This window comes from Oncorhynchus clarkii, chromosome 8 (genome assembly GCF_045791955.1).
Source record: "Oncorhynchus clarkii lewisi isolate Uvic-CL-2024 chromosome 8, UVic_Ocla_1.0, whole genome shotgun sequence".
Classification (NCBI taxonomy): domain Eukaryota; kingdom Metazoa; phylum Chordata; class Actinopteri; order Salmoniformes; family Salmonidae; genus Oncorhynchus; species Oncorhynchus clarkii.
Window position 1 is genome coordinate 22,683,167 of NC_092154.1, and position 16,649 is coordinate 22,699,815.

Here is a 16,649-nt window from a genome sequence, read left to right on the forward strand (position 1 = left end):
CAGGCGAAATCATGCATCATTAGCTCATTGTTATGGATGTATCCAAATAAATGTCACTAGAAAACAGCTTAAACAAAACAAATGGAGCTACTATGCTGTTATTATTTTTGACGTTTGACGTGAATGTAAATTACCCCTAGTTGGCTAGCTAGCAAGCAAGGGATAAGATCGTTGGCATTGAGTATGGAAATGGAACATTTAGAACGAACGACTGGGTTGCGTCCATAGATACAGAACAAAAGTCTGAACGAACGACCAGCTGGCTTGGGTAGCAACCCTAGATTAGTGTCAGGACCATATCTTGTGGAAGGATGAAATAGGATGAATAAATTAATTAAAATGTAAAAAAAATATGAATATATGACAATCATTATTTGAATATGTTGGTAACCCGTTGTATAAAAGTGATAATGCTCTCGAAGCCGGTGTTTGGAGGATATATTAACAACACCCATGCCAATATCCTCCAAAGACCAGTTTATCGGGCATTATCACTTAATATAATTCAATGGCTATAGTTCATTCTTACGTGTTCTATGTTTGAGCTGCTTTTGAAACCAAAAGTTGAATTGAAAACATTGATATTGTTGAATATGATTTTCATAATAGCAAGCTAGGACTGATGGCTTGGTTAGCTAAACTAGCAAGTCTGTTTGCTTGGTTACCCATGCAACTACTGTCGTTATCTAGTAAACTTGCTAGCTACCTCAGTGGATGTTGAACACATTTATAGCAGCAAATGCGTTAAATTATACCCATGGTATAAAAGGGATAATCAACTCGTGGCTCTATGCGTTCTCTGGAAAATAATGCAACTCTGTGGAAGGTTAGTTCCACTCCAGCACCATCCATCCGTCGTTCATTATTTTCCATAGAACGCATAGCCTCCTGTTGACTGTCCCTTACTTAACATGCAACAGAAGAGTAAGAGAGCAGTGTGTCTTTTTCTTCATTTTGAGTCTATTGATATTGTATGAGCTGATCCCCAATAAGCTAGTGATCATTTACTGATTAAGCTCTCCAACACACACACACCAGATCCAGTACCACTTGCAGCAGCCAATGCAAAACATAAGGCGCAACTTCAGACCTATTCTAAAATGTAACAAATGTTGTTTACAAACATTATTCCATTCCTGTAACATTGCATTTATTTGGTCTGCAAATTGGATCGGTTGTACAATATGATACAATACAAGAGTTCAATAGAGTAATTCAAACCATATTACTACACTTTTAGAAAAAAAGGTTCCAAAAGCGTTCTTCAGGTAGCTAGGACAACCCTTTTTGGTTCCATGTAGAACCCCTCTGTGGAAAGGGTTCTACATGGAACCCGAAAAGGGTTCTACCTGGAACTAAAAATAGTTATTCAAAGGGTTCTCCTATGGAGACAGCCGAGGAACCCTTTTAGGTTCTAGATAGCACCTTTATTTTCTACAGGTGTAGGTAAGGCAAAGAACTAAAGAGGAAGGTTTTAAAGAACCAAAACTGTGTTTGAGTTTCTAATAGACAATTTACCGTGAAGTTCTGCTACATGTATGCGTAGAATGTAAAATGCTTCAATGTAAGCGTGTGCATACAGTACATTTTGCCCCTGCCTTTGACTGACAAACCCCTCCGCTATTCAGTTCAAACTGAGACTTGTTTTCCACAGATGGCATTCAAGCACCCTCTGCTTTGAAATATACAAGAGAATGAGTGAATAAAGCCACTATTCAATCAAAGATGGCACAAAGTGGAAACTATTCACATGATTGGAAACCATTCACATTATAGGCTATACACCTCTAGTTCTTGACAATGTCGAAGACGTTCAATAGAGTTGGTAAGAAAATGAGTCATGTTTAATTAGTGCCTCTGCAGTTAACCTGTGTTTACAACATCAAGATCACATTTAAATGTAAATAGAAACATCAGTTTACTCTCAGCATTTTACAGTTTAATAATTCAACGATGATTAACATTTGAATTATGTCTGGGTGACAGAAAGGTGTAAAGACATGCTTGGAAGATAACTGTTAAGGAGAGATGAGCATACAGATGTAGGATCTTCATTTGAGCTAGTTTGCTACAGCAGGAAAATAATTCTGCAGCAACAGGAAATGTGAATTATTACGTAGATTACAATTTTTCGTTATGGCAAACCAAGTCTGAAATTTCCAAGTGGAAATGACAAACTTTAGAAATCTTTTCAAACTCAAATTGTCACGTCCTGACCTTAGTTCCTTTTTTATGTCTCTATTTTAGTTTGGTCAGGGCGTGAGTTGGGGTGGGCATTCTATGTTTTTGTTCTATGTGTTATAGTTCTATGTGTTTGGCCTGGTATGGTTCCCAATCAGAGGCAGCTGTCAATCGTTGTCTCTGATTGAGAACCATACTTAGGCAGCCTGTTTTCCCACTATGGTTTGTGGGTAGTTGTTTTCTGTTTTGTGTATTGCACCTTGCAGAACTGTTCGTTTGTCGTTTTGTTGTTTTTTGTTCAAGTATTCGTATTGATTAAAAGGTATTATGAATACTTACCACGCTGCACCTTGGTCTTCTCCTTCTCCCGACAACAGACGTTACAGAACTACCCACCACCAAAGGACCAAGCAGCGTGGTGAAAGGGACTCCTGGACAGGTGAGCAGCGCTATCTGGAGTATGAGACAACCTGGGAGGAGATAGAGAGGTGGTCGGTCGACCCAGGGAGAGTGCCGGAGCCCGCCTGGGATTCTCTAGAACAGTGCGAGGAGGGGTACCGGAGAATGGAGTTGGCGACACAAACACGGCTGGCAAGGAAGCCCGAGAGGCAGCCCCAAAACAATTGGGGGGGGGAGGCAGAGTCAGGTTGTAGACCTGAGCCAACTCCCCGTGCTTACCGTGGCGGACGTCGTACTGGTCAGGCACCGTGTTATGCGGTGGAGCGCACGGTGTCTCCAGTACGCGTTCTTAGCCCGGTGCGCTACATCCCAGCTCCCTGCATCTGCCGGGCTAGGGTGAGGATCCAGCCAGGGTGGATGGTGCCAGCCCTGCTCTCCAGACAGCCAGTGCATCTCCTTGGGCCAGGATATCCTGCGTCGGCTCTGCACACTGTGTCTCCCGTGTGTCTGCACAGCCCAGTGCGTTTGTACCTTTCGCCCCGCACGTGCCGGGCTAAAATCACCATCCAGCCAGGACGGGTTGTGCAGACCCTTAGTTCAAGACCTCCACTGCGCCTCCACGGCCTGGTCTATCCTGGGCCTCCTCAGAGGACCAGGCTGTCTCTCTGTCTCCTCCCTCCAGGTTCTCCCCCTGTCCGGAGCCGCCAGGGCCGCCCATCAGTCGGGAGCCGCCAGAGCCGCTCGTCAGTCAGGAGCCGCCAGAGCCGCCCGTCAGTCGGGAGCCGCCAGAGCCGCCCGTCAGTCGGGAGCCGCCAGAGCCGCCCGTCAGTTGGGAGCTGCCATAGCCGCCCGCCCGTCAGTCGGGCGCTGCCAGTCTCCCGCCTGTCCGGCGCTGCCAGAGTCTCCCGCCTGTCCGGCGCTGTCAGAGTCTCCCGTCTATTCGGGGCCCGCTGTAAGGGCCCCCAGTCCGGAGTCGGCGGCGAGGGTCGCCGCTCCAAAGGCGCCATCTAAGTGGGCCAAGACTAAGGTGGAGTGGGGTCCACGTCCCGCGCCGGAGCCGCCACCGCGGACAGATGCCCACCCAGACCCTCCCCTATGGGTTTAGGTTTTGCGGCCGTAGTTCCTTTTTTATGTCTCTAGTTTAGTTTGGTCAGGGCGTGAGTTGGGGTGGGCATTCTATGTTTTTGTTCTATGTGTTGTAGTTCTATGTGTTTGGCCTGGTATGGTTCTCAACCAGAGGCAGCTGTCAATCGTTGTCTCTGATTGAGAACCATACTTAGGCAGCCTGTTTTCCCACTATGGTTTGTGGGTAGTTGTTTTGTGTATTGCACCTTGCTGAACTGTTCGTTTGTCGTTTTGTTGTTTTTTTGTTCAAGTATTCGTATTGATTAAAAGGTATTATGAATACTTACCACGCTGCACCTTGGTCTTCTCCTTCTCCCGACAACAGACATTACACAAATACACTACAGGTTTGCATTTCTGAGCAACAAAGAGTGATCAAATTAAGACCTTACATCTGTAGAAAAAATACAACAAATGGCAAGGCTAGCCTACATCATGACAACAAAAGAATATGCAAAAGAATATGGAAACCTACAGTTATTATGAAGTCCCAATGTATATTTTGCCAGATGTTATCCTCTTCACTGGTTTGCATTCCCACACATAGCAACTACAATCAGGACCTACTCCACAGCATCATAATGGACTGTCATAGCTTAGTTAATTAAAGTCTATTGCACTTAGCAAGGAAAACATAACAAGTAATTATATTACAAGACAGAGGCAATGTGAGGCTAACAATAGCAATGACACTCCACTGTCTTTCACATTGTATTTTCAATGAGGGGTAGGAGTCTGTGGTGAATTGAATGGTCTTTCCTTTCATGTGACTGACTGAATATAGGCAAAAAAATTGTGTGTGTGTGTCAGTGACAGAGAGAGAGGGATTGTGCTTCCTTTAAAATTGTCTGGGTTAGTTAGAAAAGGAGCTCTCTGTCTCTCATATATACAGTCATTTAATATGTTGTGGTTAGGCATTTTGCCAGTCACATAGCTGCTTGTATAAACACTGTACTGTATAGACAAATCATGTATGTCTGTGGTTGCCAAACTTCATCATGCACTTCACCTATCAATCCATTTCAGAAAAAAACAAGCATCCTTTTTAATCATGTCACTATTGAGCCAAATTGGCAAGCACTTAGTCGACGGTCACGGATTTCAAAGGCCTTCAATGTTTGTCCTCTTGTTGTTGGAAGTTTTGCCTCTCACTATTTCTTCGGTGATGATCTGCAATGATTCAGAGTTTCTGTGCCAGAATATGCAGTGAGATTCCCCCAGATATTTACCACCAATGAGAGAAATGCCTACCATGTCTGATGCTGCTCTTCAAATACAGCCACACTGACCTGCTGCTCGCTCCGGGTTAAGACGCATACAGTTGTGGAATTCTTGGACCTCGCGTTAGTCAAAACCCATAAACTGATCGACAACCTCTCACAGGAGGACTGTGGGCAACAGTGAACAGAGAAAATGCAGCTAGTATTCATTCACATTCACTATGATGCACTTTCCAATCAAAGGGATTCCTCTTCATAAACACATGAACTTAAAAATGCCTGGGTAGGAAAACGGACAGGCAAATACAGTCTCCACAAACGGCAGAATAGGAGCTTACTCATATATATATACCACTAAACCATGCATTAACCAATGTTTCCTCAAAAGGTACTAATGCCATAAGGGGTTAGGGTGAAACAAATAGCTTCTCCTCTTTCTGTCACTCTATCAATCAATTTCAAGCTGCAGGTTGATCTTTCTAAGGTTGTTTCTCTGTAATCTTAGATCCCAGTCGTTTCCAGAGGTTAAATTCCAACAGGGACCTGGAAGACCAGTGTGTGGCTAATAGAGTAGGAGAGGAGACAGAGTTGCTTTCCATAACGACTTAAACTAACAGCAGGCCGGGACTTTGGGAGGAAGGCTCTAAGAAGGGTGTGACGGGAGGTTTAGACATCAAATCCCAGGCTTATCTCTACACTGGTCAGGTTTTTAACTGACGACTTTGAAGTCCAGTTTCTCTCCCTGAGGATCAATATCACTGATGGTGTCTTTCTTTAGTATTCAGCGTAATGATATAATCTGAGACATAAAGATAGAACAAGATAACTGTTTTGGATTTTTAGAATGTGTGTTTTATTTATTTGCTTTAGGATTTATAGTGATAGTATCAATATTGATAAGATATTGGAGGAAATCAATATTTTCACCGTCAAAAAGAAAATATGTTTCCTATCTGAAAAGTGATCATATTCAACAGTTCAACAGAGGTCAATTGTTTGCTGTACATTAAGTCTCTAAAATACATCAGATACTGTTCCACCTATTATTTAGTAGCATGTTAACAAAGCTATTGGTTGGAATGTGTATTTGACCTCTGTTTCTCCAAATACAACACACAGTTTAGTAATAACAGATTTACCGTGGGGCCAACCAAAACAGAAATGGATGTGATAAATGTATTTTGTACACTATACTGCCATCATATGGACACTTGCAGACCTACACGTAACTCAAGGAGATTCATCATTCAAGACAAACACCAACCACATCATCATTTTCCAGCTGAATAAGACAGCGTGGCAAAGATCTTGTCGGATAAAAGATCATTTTGTTTTTACTAATACAAAAAAAAAGAAGTAGCAGTTTGATATTTAGCTGCAAATGTAGATTTGTGAATGATCCCATTCAATAAAAGCTTAATCATTGACAGTACAGGACACCTCTAAATATTGTCCTACCAGAGGCTCCAGCAGGCAGTTGTGTGCAATGCACTCATTATAGACACACACTCATTAAGACACAACACAAAGACAAGATGTCAGAGGCTCATAGTGGGCTCTACTCTAACCTCTGACAGAGCTCCTACATTACAGTGTTGCTAAAGGTGTCCGCTCACTGTTCTTCCCAACACTGACATCTGGAGTGGCTTGGACATATTAATGCAACCTGTACAGTTGATATTGTGATAAAAAGGCAGCTTCTAGCATGTAGAGAGCTTTCTATATGGCCATTGTTGATCCTGTATTGCTGATAACGTGGTCTCCAACCCTCACTTTACTGAACTTGTGTGTTTGAGGTATGAGTAAAAAGTACATAATAACCACTCTCCTGCATTGAAGGCTTCAGTGGATATACAGGTGAACTGGACAAGGATGGAGATTATGTTTAAATATGTCCTAGTCAGACCCCTTTTTAAATGAATATCCTGTAGAAATACACTATGAAATGTCCTGCTAAAGTCAGCTAAACGGAAATGTAATTTCACAGTATGACTATACAAATAGCAAAAACCCTTCAAGGTATAAAATGAAGGATATATTTTTGCATATGAAATGATATCTGAGGTGTCTAAGGGTGGTTTTTAGTGGGCCTGAGAGACCCGTGAGGTTAAAGCAGTGTTGTGGTTTGATTCTCTGACATACAACAGTAAAGCCATCAGTCTTACACATCCCTGGATCTCTTGATCTTTGGTCCGCCTGGCCTACATATGGAGACTCACCGCCAAATGCAAAGTTCTGGTTAAACATTGTCCCAACGTTTGCGTTCAGCCTGCTGTTGTTTTTACACTAAAGGTCCCGCAATTGTTGGAGGCATTATTGACTTTGTAATTAAACTATTTTAACGTCAGGATTTGGTCATCATTAGCTTTCAAGCCATCTGTTCCCGTCCATGGGCTGAAATGGATTTTCCCCTTGAGTAGATAAAGGATAACACTGATGGGGAATATCATTAATTTTGCTTTATTTATTCATGTTGTGGAGACAAATGCTGAATCCTCTACTTTAATACATAGCCTGTGCACGTACGTATCAACTCAATACATTTAAATAGTGTATCGCTTCGAAATGATATCATTTCGGCACACAAATGCCCTGGTCAATCTAATGTTACTGATTATGGTTTTATTGGCTTCCATCTGCTCAAAGGCTAACAAAGCTCCATTTAGACAACTCCCCGGAAGTTTCTCTAAAGGGTCACAATGTATAAACAGCTTGATCCCGCTGTGGGTCAAACACCTCTATTGGTTCTAGTTTCTGGTAAACACCTTTATCTGACCATATCTCCCTCTATTGTACAACGAAGAAATCAAATAATAACAGACAAAGCTCAACTTTGATCCACTGCTTCTTCCATTGTCATTCCGGACAGTAATCTTTCTCACCTCACCTGGTGTAGATCCAGTTGAGCCATTAAAGGGATGTGTATTCAGAGTTTTGACACTGGGGCTTTCAATTGAGAGATTAGAGATTGTTATTTTGGATGTACTGACAACCAGACAAATGGCTGAAGAAGCACATGAACGCAAACTAACAAAGTCTCTCTCTCTATCTCTCTCTAATGAATGAAGCCTTACAGTATTATTTAATAAATGTTCATCTGTATTGCAAACAACAGTAATTTCTAAGCTCCTACCTCTCATTCGGTTATATACAGGTCAAACACCTCTATTGGTGTATAAGTAAATTTTCTCCTAATTTTACATTTATCAAAAACTAAGATACAAAAATGTTTTGCTTACAGTTTAGTTTCAACACCGTCTGGCCTAACTCAGATAGAGAGTATATACATTTCCAGCATTAATATTACATTGTAACAGGCTATAAAGGCAACTAAAATAAATAACATGCTGTTTTAAAACTTGTATAATCAATCAAACCTGTCTTACATGAGAGACTATATATTTTACATTTAAAATGTTTACATTCCTGGTATTATTCTACAGGTATTTATTTACATGTTGACTCAGAAAATACACAAAGTCGCCTTTGACCACATGAAGATGAACAGATTGAATTATATTAAAAAGGTTAAATTGCAAATTATTCATTACTTCAATTCATCAAAACATTTGACTGCCCATTGACTGAACAGCTGAGGGCTTCATAAATGGACAAAAGATATATAGGCTACATAAGAGATACTTTAAGCATATTTCTGTCTGTGATCTGAGTCATTGCTTACAGTGACTGAGTGGTGTGGGAGGGAACGGAGGACCTTGAGGAGTGGTGTGGGAGGGAACGGAGGACCTTGAGGAACGGTGTGGGAGGGAACGGAGGACCTTGAGGAGTGGTGTGAGAGGGAACGGAGGACCTTGAGGAGTGGTGTGGGAGGGAACGGAGGACCTTGAGGAACGGTGTGAGAGGGAACGGAGGACCTTGAGGAGCGGTGTGGGAGGGAACGGAGGACCTTGAGGAGCGGTGTGGGAGGGAACGGAGGACCTTGAGGAGCGGTGTGGGAGGGAACGGAGGACCTTGAGGAGCGGTGTGGGAGGGAACGGAGGACCTTGAGGAGTGTTGTGGGAGGGAACGGAGGCCCTTGAGGAACGTTGTGAGAGGGAACGGAGGACCTTGAGGAGTGGTGTGGGAGGGAACGGAGGACCTTGAGGAGCGGTGTGGGAGGGAACGGAGGACCTTGAGGAGCGGTGTGGGAGGGAACGGAGGCCCTTAAGGAGTGGTGTGAGAGGGAACAGAGGACCTTGAGGAGTGGTGGTGGTTGGAGGTTATGTCACAGCTCACGGTCCTCCTCCACTAGACCCCATAAACACAGTGTTGATGGGTGGCAGCGATGACACCATGTCACGTACCTCAGATGATCCCTGGTGAGGAAGCGGTGCATCCTGGGAGTGGAACTGGGCAGGACCTCCATACATGCAGGGTGCGGAGATCGAGGAGGGGAGGGGAGGAGCTAGAGACAAAAACAAGATTATCTTGAATGGGAAACTTACTAGAACAATTATACAAAGCACTCATCGTTTCACCCAGGCCATTGCTACACATTGGTAGTGGAACAATGCCGTTCCCTATTACAATGTAAAGTGCCTTGAGCACTAAATATAAATTAAATCCATCACTGACCTCCAGGTGTGCCCAGTGAGTCAGACTCAGGGTAGTAAGGGCCTGCCGGCTTTCTGCCTGTGTCATCCAGGATGTTGAGGGGGTCGTGTATATCAGCGTATGTTGGGACGGAACGGATACTGCTCACACTGCTGATAACTGACACATGCTGGTCTATCATGGAACCCAGCCTCTGGCTATCCAGGTAGCCACTGTTTCCATAGTACCCTGAAAAACAGAGAGGTTCCTCTATAAGCAGAATACACATTTATGGTACAACTTATTGTTAGGGCCCTGAGTTATTTCTGACTAGGTGACGTGACCAGGGAAAACAGACTACTCAGGGCCTATTTCAATATAATTCATCCTTACCACTGTGTCCTGCTGTTGAGTAGGCAGACTCCTGACAGCCACTACTGTTTAACCCACTCATGACAAAGTTGTATCCACCAGAGTCCAGTAGCTGAACCCCCTGAGTCTCCATCCCAGGATCAGGGACTGTGCTGTAATTGGAGGTGGGTCTGGAGCTGTAGGGGGACACAGCACAGCTGCTGTTGAAGTAGTCTTTGGCCAGGTGCTGCTCACTGAAGGACGGGTAGTGGCTGCTATCGGAGCGGGTGTGGTAGGCAGGGGCCTGAGCGTGTGTCTGGGGCCTGAACACAGCCTGGTAGTTGGAAGTGGTTGGGTAGTAGCTGGGGCTACTGGAAGGCAGGCTCTGGTACATGGTGTCTGGGAACGCTTGGCAGGAGATGTGGGGCTGGATGGTGGTGCAGGCGATCTGGGGTATGACGGCCATGGGTCCCTGGTTGATGACACTGCCCCTGTTCGCCATGGCTGGGGAGATGGGAGGGGTCATCAGAGGGCCACTGTTCTGGGAAAAGTCCATTTGTCCTTGGAGTATAGAGGAAAGTGACTAAGATTTTAGACAATACAATAGGAACATTTATTATTAAATTAGCAATTGTCACACAAACTTATTTATGTTAAACCAATGAAAGTTTCAATAAAGCTCACATACAATCGGGCAAATTCAATTCAGGAACTGACTGAGAAAATGTCACCCTAAAAATGCATTTGCACCTGACAGAGAGAATCCATCTGTTTCAGAGCCTTGGTAGACAGTCATGTTTGCCTGCTGATTAGCTGACAGGGTCATGTATGTGTGTTCTGAGAGGGACTCGTTCTTCACAGACAGATCACTGGACACCGCGCTGGGCTTGTTACGGTTGGCCAGGAAACAGGAGCTAGGGGAGGCAGTGAATGCCGCCTTGCTGCCATCTGAAAATAATCACAACAATGTACCTCAGTGATCCTACATCCTCTACAATTACTCCATACTGCTTCATAAAAACGGATAGCATTAAGATGAATTTCAATAACAACTTAATGAAAAAAAAAACAATCAGAGTTCTACATAATATAATTAGATACTCTATGTATGACATGTAATTGTATATTTTCGATCAAAAGTAAAAACAGTCACGCTTGCGTGTACCTGCATTTCTCATGTATTTATCTAGGATATTCTGGAGGTCTTGTTCTTTGTCATTGTTGAATTGTGTCTCAATAGCCAGAAGGATATACTCATCCAGCAGCATGCGGATTAGGTGGAACGAACCTGGGATGAAAAAAAAACACATCTTAGTTTGCTACTAGCATAACAACCTCTTACTGTCCTAGTTTTTCCCACCAGAAATCAACCTATTATCTTATCACATTTTTCTGAAGCTCAGATGTGCACTATCATGACAGAATATCCAAATATTCTCTAACAACCTTCACCTTACAAATTGTGAAACCGCTCCAAAGGCTGTTCTGTGCACCAATCACCAGGTGCGGAGGGTTTGACCCAACCAGCCCCAGAGGTCTGCCTTCACCTGGGCTTTCATCTCCCCAGGCCTGCTGTTTGACCTGTTGGGCCATGTGATTGTTCTCCAGTCTGTTTGACTTTTGTTTGGTGATAGACCCGTCATGGCCAGGAGGTGAGGAAGGTGCATGGAAGTCTGTCTCCAAACACAGTGCACGCGACCGAGAGATAATGCTTTGTTTACCTGGGGCTAGGCCATTATAATTTATGGCTCATTGTAGCATTCTGTTCAGAGCCAGCCGACCTAACAAAATGATAAGTGTGTTTGTGTCTGTCGTAGTGCCCGACCGGGTATCATTTAGGCTATGGCAGTAGTAATGAATTTAACTAAAAGCTGAAATGACATATAAATAGGCTAGTGTACAGCATTTCCTGAATGTTCTAGATGTTCCATGGATATACACATTATCAGGAGGAACTGTTATAGAGGGATGTAGTCATTTCTTACCAAAACTTGTGGCGTTGTTCAACGTGAGGTTGTGCATAACACGTGCTCCAAAGAAACTCCACTTGAGGAGGAAGTCCTGAGCTCGCTTCTTTATGGACCGTCCGTTCTGCTTCCCAGGCTGGAGAGAAATAGAAAGAAACAGATTAGATGTCAACATCCAATCTGACAACCCCAATCTTAGATTGGAAATGGGGACAACGTACCTTAATGACCTTCTGCTCTACAACAGTGTCCAGCCACTCGATAAAGGATTCCACAGTGGCATTCTTCTTCAGTAGGTCTTTCAGCTCTTGGAACGCTGTTATAGAGTCATCTAGCAACACGAGGAGAAAGCTAATTAACATTGTTCACAGGAATTAACCTGCCAGTGTTTTCCATGTACAATGTAAATGTTCGATGAGGGAAAATGATTCAAGTCTCTCACATTCAGAGTAGAGGTCAGAGTCTTGGTCACCACTTGAGATGGTGAAAAGGGCTTGTGACCCTATGCTGTTCAAATCCACTTGATCTATATCCACCACCATGGAGTTCACCACATTCTGGTCAAAAAGAGCTGGTCTTGCGATCTGTTGTAAAAACAAAAAATGACCAAAAATGACATATGCAAATTCTATATCTTAGAGTCATAATAAAATGAATGATATATAGATATACTTCAAATACTTTTAAATATGTATTTGTAAAGTTCAACATGAACAAAATATGTATATTCTTCTGTGCTGTTATCAGTGCTTTACCTGGGCAAGGTGTAAGAAGGAGGTCTGACGTTTTAGAGAGGACACAAATCTGCGTGCGATCGGGAGCTTCTTCTCTGAGAGGCATTCTGGGAGGTTTTCCAGAGAAGACACCATCCAGTCTTCCCAGTGCTTGGCCAAGTTACGGATGTCTGCCAGAAGACTGCAAACAAGATACTCTTTACACACAACAGTACGTGACCTGGACCGACTGCCATATCTTATGACTAGTAATTCCATATAGCATAAACCTTACAATACATCTGGTGTCCAGGTGAGCAAAACACAAATGTCGAAAGACAAAAATACTCTACCTTTCAGGCATCTCCTGCATCGTAGCAGGGATCAGGACATCTGTCAGAACCTGAAAAATGGATAGCACAACCTGTCCAGTTGAGGTAGGAGTCCTTCAACAACTAATGAGGATGCTGCTCTATGATTCTGGAGAAACACACACCTTATATAGTATAGAGTCACACACACAGAAGATGTCCACGATTATGGAGTTATCCAGCAGTGGTAAAAGATGGTCGGGCATTCCTTGCCAGAAATGCAGCAGAAAATTCTGTATCTGAAACGTAGTAAATATAAATAGTGAGTCATGAGAAAATTTGTCAGAAAAGGCTACAAAATCTTTTGTCTGGATTTTGTATAGAATACCTCTTCAAAGTTGACATTGATGGCATTGTCCAGGATGCACTGACAATGTGTTTTGTACATCATGATGAGCGTGTCCACCTATGGGACATAACGTTTTGCATTTACATTTGAGTCATTTAGCAAATGCTCTTATCCAGAGCGAGTGCATACCTTTCGCACTAACATAGTGTGAAGATAATTCACAACGGTTACAGTCTTCTTGCTACTGAATACCATATGTGATCAGCAATCTTAATCTTAATAATCCTCCTAGGTTTTGGCCTTTCTAGGGAGTTTTTCCTAGCCAACGTGCTTCAACACCTGCATTGCTTGCTGTTTGGGGTTTTAGCCTGGGTTTCTGTACAGCACTTTGACATATCAGCTGATGTACGAAGGGCTATGTAAATACATTTGATTTGATTTGAATGGCACAGAAAGTTGAAGTGTTGATGAAAAAAATACAAACCTTCTCTTTAGAGACAGAACCTTGAAGCACTAGATGCTGTACACTTGGGAATTCTGGGAGCAAAGTTCCTGTTTTGGAGCTGAGGGAGTATTTCCGAGTATATCCTCCCTGTTAAATAGAGGAACATCAAACAGTATGAATGTTTGACGCCGTAGTCTTGTAACAGGTAGAATGTATTAGAAAACATGATTCACGTCACTAAAATCTTACAAGAAGATATGAAAATGAAAAGAAACTGTTATTTGTCTGTTATATATTTGCTAGAGACTGTTCATTCATTACAATCTTACCTCATTCTTGAGTTTGCTCCCTGAAAATCTAGAATCAAATAATAAATCAGACTGAGATTCAATTCCAGAATGTCATTGCAATTTCAATTCCATAGTTGAGTAAGTAGCCTCAGACCTGGCTGATCACTTCCTATAACAAACATTACAGATTGATGTGTATTATGACAATGCTCCAGAGCAAATTCTGTGAATGATCTTACCTCGTCAAGCCTTTTCCTGAGTACACCAAGTGATAATAGGCACTGCTCTCTTTGATGCCAATGCCGTAATAATGATATCTGTCGAATATCAACAACATCCATACATGTTATATTGAGGCATATCATATGACAAGAACAATTCTATTTGAAAAGCAAATATTCCCCTCTACATCTTACTTTGAATGACCTCGGGTCCCAAGTCTTCTTGTTGTAAGAAGTGGAAATTTCTGACGAATTGTCTAATGTGCACAGAGAATACAAAAAAAAACATAATTTACATTTTCCACCACCATAAGTTGTGTTTATCTATAACATCACACCACAAACTCCACCGCATCCTCAAGACTCATATCACCTTGCCAAATGTAGCAGCACAGGCTGGATCCAGTTTCTCCTTCCTACAGAAGTCTAGGTAGTGCGCGTACAGGATGCAACGTGGCAGACAAACCCCTTCACAAACAATATAGTTTTCCTCCAGCCTAGGGAACCAACAGTCACACAAATCAAATGTATAATCAATCATCAACAACAAAAAATAAACATTCACATTCGTAAGAAGGATTGTTACTATACAAATGCATTACAACACAATAAATATTATAAAATGTTGTGACTTTGGAACACTACCATTGAAGGGTGAGCTGAGTCTGTTTCTTCTTGTCTTTTATGATCTGAGTGATGCTTTTCCTCGGGGTCGTCTGTTTGAAAGCCAAATCTTTGGAATACTCAACAAAATCCTGGTCCTCCTCAGAAGACGGGGTTTCATTAGTGTCCTCTGCTTCTGACAGTGTTGTGGGGGAGAAAACAGTCATGAGGTGAAAAATATTTTTCAGTTGTACAGGGCAATGACAAGGTAGGTGGCTAAATGAACCATACAATTAGAAATAAGTATTCCCTATACAGGATTTCCAAGAGTCATGAAAATTAACATAATATAGAAAAATGGGTCCCATGTGGCTCAGTTTGAAGAGCATAGTGCCTGCAACGCCAGGGAGGTGGGCTCGATTCGCAAGTGGGACCGGTACATGGTACGAAAAAATGTATGTCCTCACTACTATATAATTCGCTCTGGCTAAGAGCGTCTGCTATGACTTATTTCTGGTCAGATTGAGTAGAATGTTTAGGCTACAAATGGTAAGAGAGAGGGAGAAAACATGGGATTTGGAATACATGCTTTTCTTTTAGCCTACCCAACAAACAATAAAAAATATACTTTGGTGCAGGCATATTTCAACAAAAAACGATCCACAATTTAATACAGCACAAACTACTGCTTGACATCAACAAGCGCTCAATTTTTAATGGCGTTTATAATTTGATCACTCTTAAGGGAAGAGGGCCTCTCAGCAATCAATTATGTGTAGGCCTATTAATCCGAATTTATTCATCACCTGATTTAATTCCCGAATCATCTTCCTCGTCAAACTTTGAGAGTGAATGTCCATGGAAATCACGGGGTAATTTCTCGTCAGATAAAGCGGTGTGCATAAACTCCTCAGAGGCATCGCAGAATTTCTTGGTTGAAGGTGGATGAACTTGAAGAAATGGGCCATCCCGGATCGGGCTTGTATTCCGTTTCATAGGCATGTTCAATGAAAATATTATGAGGTAAAAAGTAAAACAAAACAAATACAAAATAACTGAAATAGAACATTTAAATGCATGTGTAAGAACATGTACACAGATTGTCTTCATGAGGCAAGTATCCTATCCGCACAAATACAATTCTCTAAATAAATATACTTATATATACTTTTCCCCCAATTTCGTCATCTCATCTCATAATTAGATATCCATTTTCAGTAGCCTAATAGAAAAAAAACAAAGCGCAGTTCTCAAGTCTCTCCCTACACCTTACAATGAAACTCTGATAACGACCTTTTTGGAGTCAATGCTGTGGTTAAAGAACGACGTCACATTGGTAATTGCCTAGGGAATCATTTATCATATTTGCAGAGGACGGGGCGCTGATTCAGTCTATCAATGATTAACTAAAAAGCCAACATCTATCCTTGGTCTGCTGTGGTCCTGCACTGCCTCGCACCTTATGCCGTTAGCAGACAAATAAGTGTTTGCTATTTTAATCTAAAATTGAATCATCTATGCAATAAAGCAGTGTATTTGTTTACGCATAATTATTTCCTGTGGGTTTATGCGAAATACCTAAATGAAACAGTTTTTCAGCAACAAGGATATAGGCCTTGTATCAAATGCTACTCGGGATGTCCCCCTCCAGTGTAGTCAAGCCAATACGTTTTTTTTTCTCTAAAGTTGCATCTGAACACAACAAATCCGTTTCAAACCTGACATTTAATTAAATACCGTGTTATTTTATCGAATATTTAGTTTGCTGGGCAAATTCTCACATAATTCTCCATACATTTCTTAGGGGGGGATACCTTGTGCTATTCTTACCGATGCAGCAGGTACAGTTGAAGTCGGAAGTTTACATACACCTTAGCCAAATACATTTAAACTCAGTTTTTCACAATTCCTGACATTTAATCCTAGTAAAAATGATCTGTC

General features: G+C 42.2%; 1 protein-coding gene across 1 annotated transcript; it reads right to left on the minus strand.

Moving 5' to 3' along the window:
- Positions 1 to 8,006: 8,006 nt before the first annotated feature.
- On the minus strand, positions 8,007 to 15,710 carry LOC139415414 (DNA-binding protein RFX6-like). The gene is made up of 19 exons (XM_071163516.1): positions 15,515 to 15,710; positions 14,751 to 14,904; positions 14,479 to 14,602; positions 14,301 to 14,362; positions 14,124 to 14,201; positions 13,924 to 13,951; positions 13,634 to 13,741; positions 13,189 to 13,266; positions 12,986 to 13,099; positions 12,843 to 12,892; positions 12,532 to 12,691; positions 12,219 to 12,360; positions 11,998 to 12,107; positions 11,795 to 11,912; positions 10,975 to 11,097; positions 10,560 to 10,757; positions 9,852 to 10,370; positions 9,501 to 9,707; positions 8,007 to 9,330 (listed from the first exon to the last, which is right to left on the minus strand). The coding sequence occupies exons 1-19, from the start codon at positions 15,708 to 15,710 to the stop codon at positions 9,158 to 9,160; spliced, it is 2,742 nt and encodes a 913-aa protein (XP_071019617.1). The 3' UTR covers positions 8,007 to 9,157.
- Positions 15,711 to 16,649: the final 939 nt, after the last annotated feature.

Coding starts and splice junctions, on each gene's coding strand:
- LOC139415414 (XM_071163516.1), bottom strand. CDS start 15,710: ATGCCTATGAAACGGAATACAAGCCCGATCCGGGATGGCCCATTTCTT. Junction 14,202..14,300: donor GGGACCCGAGGTCATTCAAA/GTAAGATGTAGA, acceptor GATATTCGACAG/ATATCATTATTACGGCATTG. Junction 11,098..11,794: donor GAACAACGCCACAAGTTTTG/GTAAGAAATGAC, acceptor TTTTCATCCCAG/GTTCGTTCCACCTAATCCGC.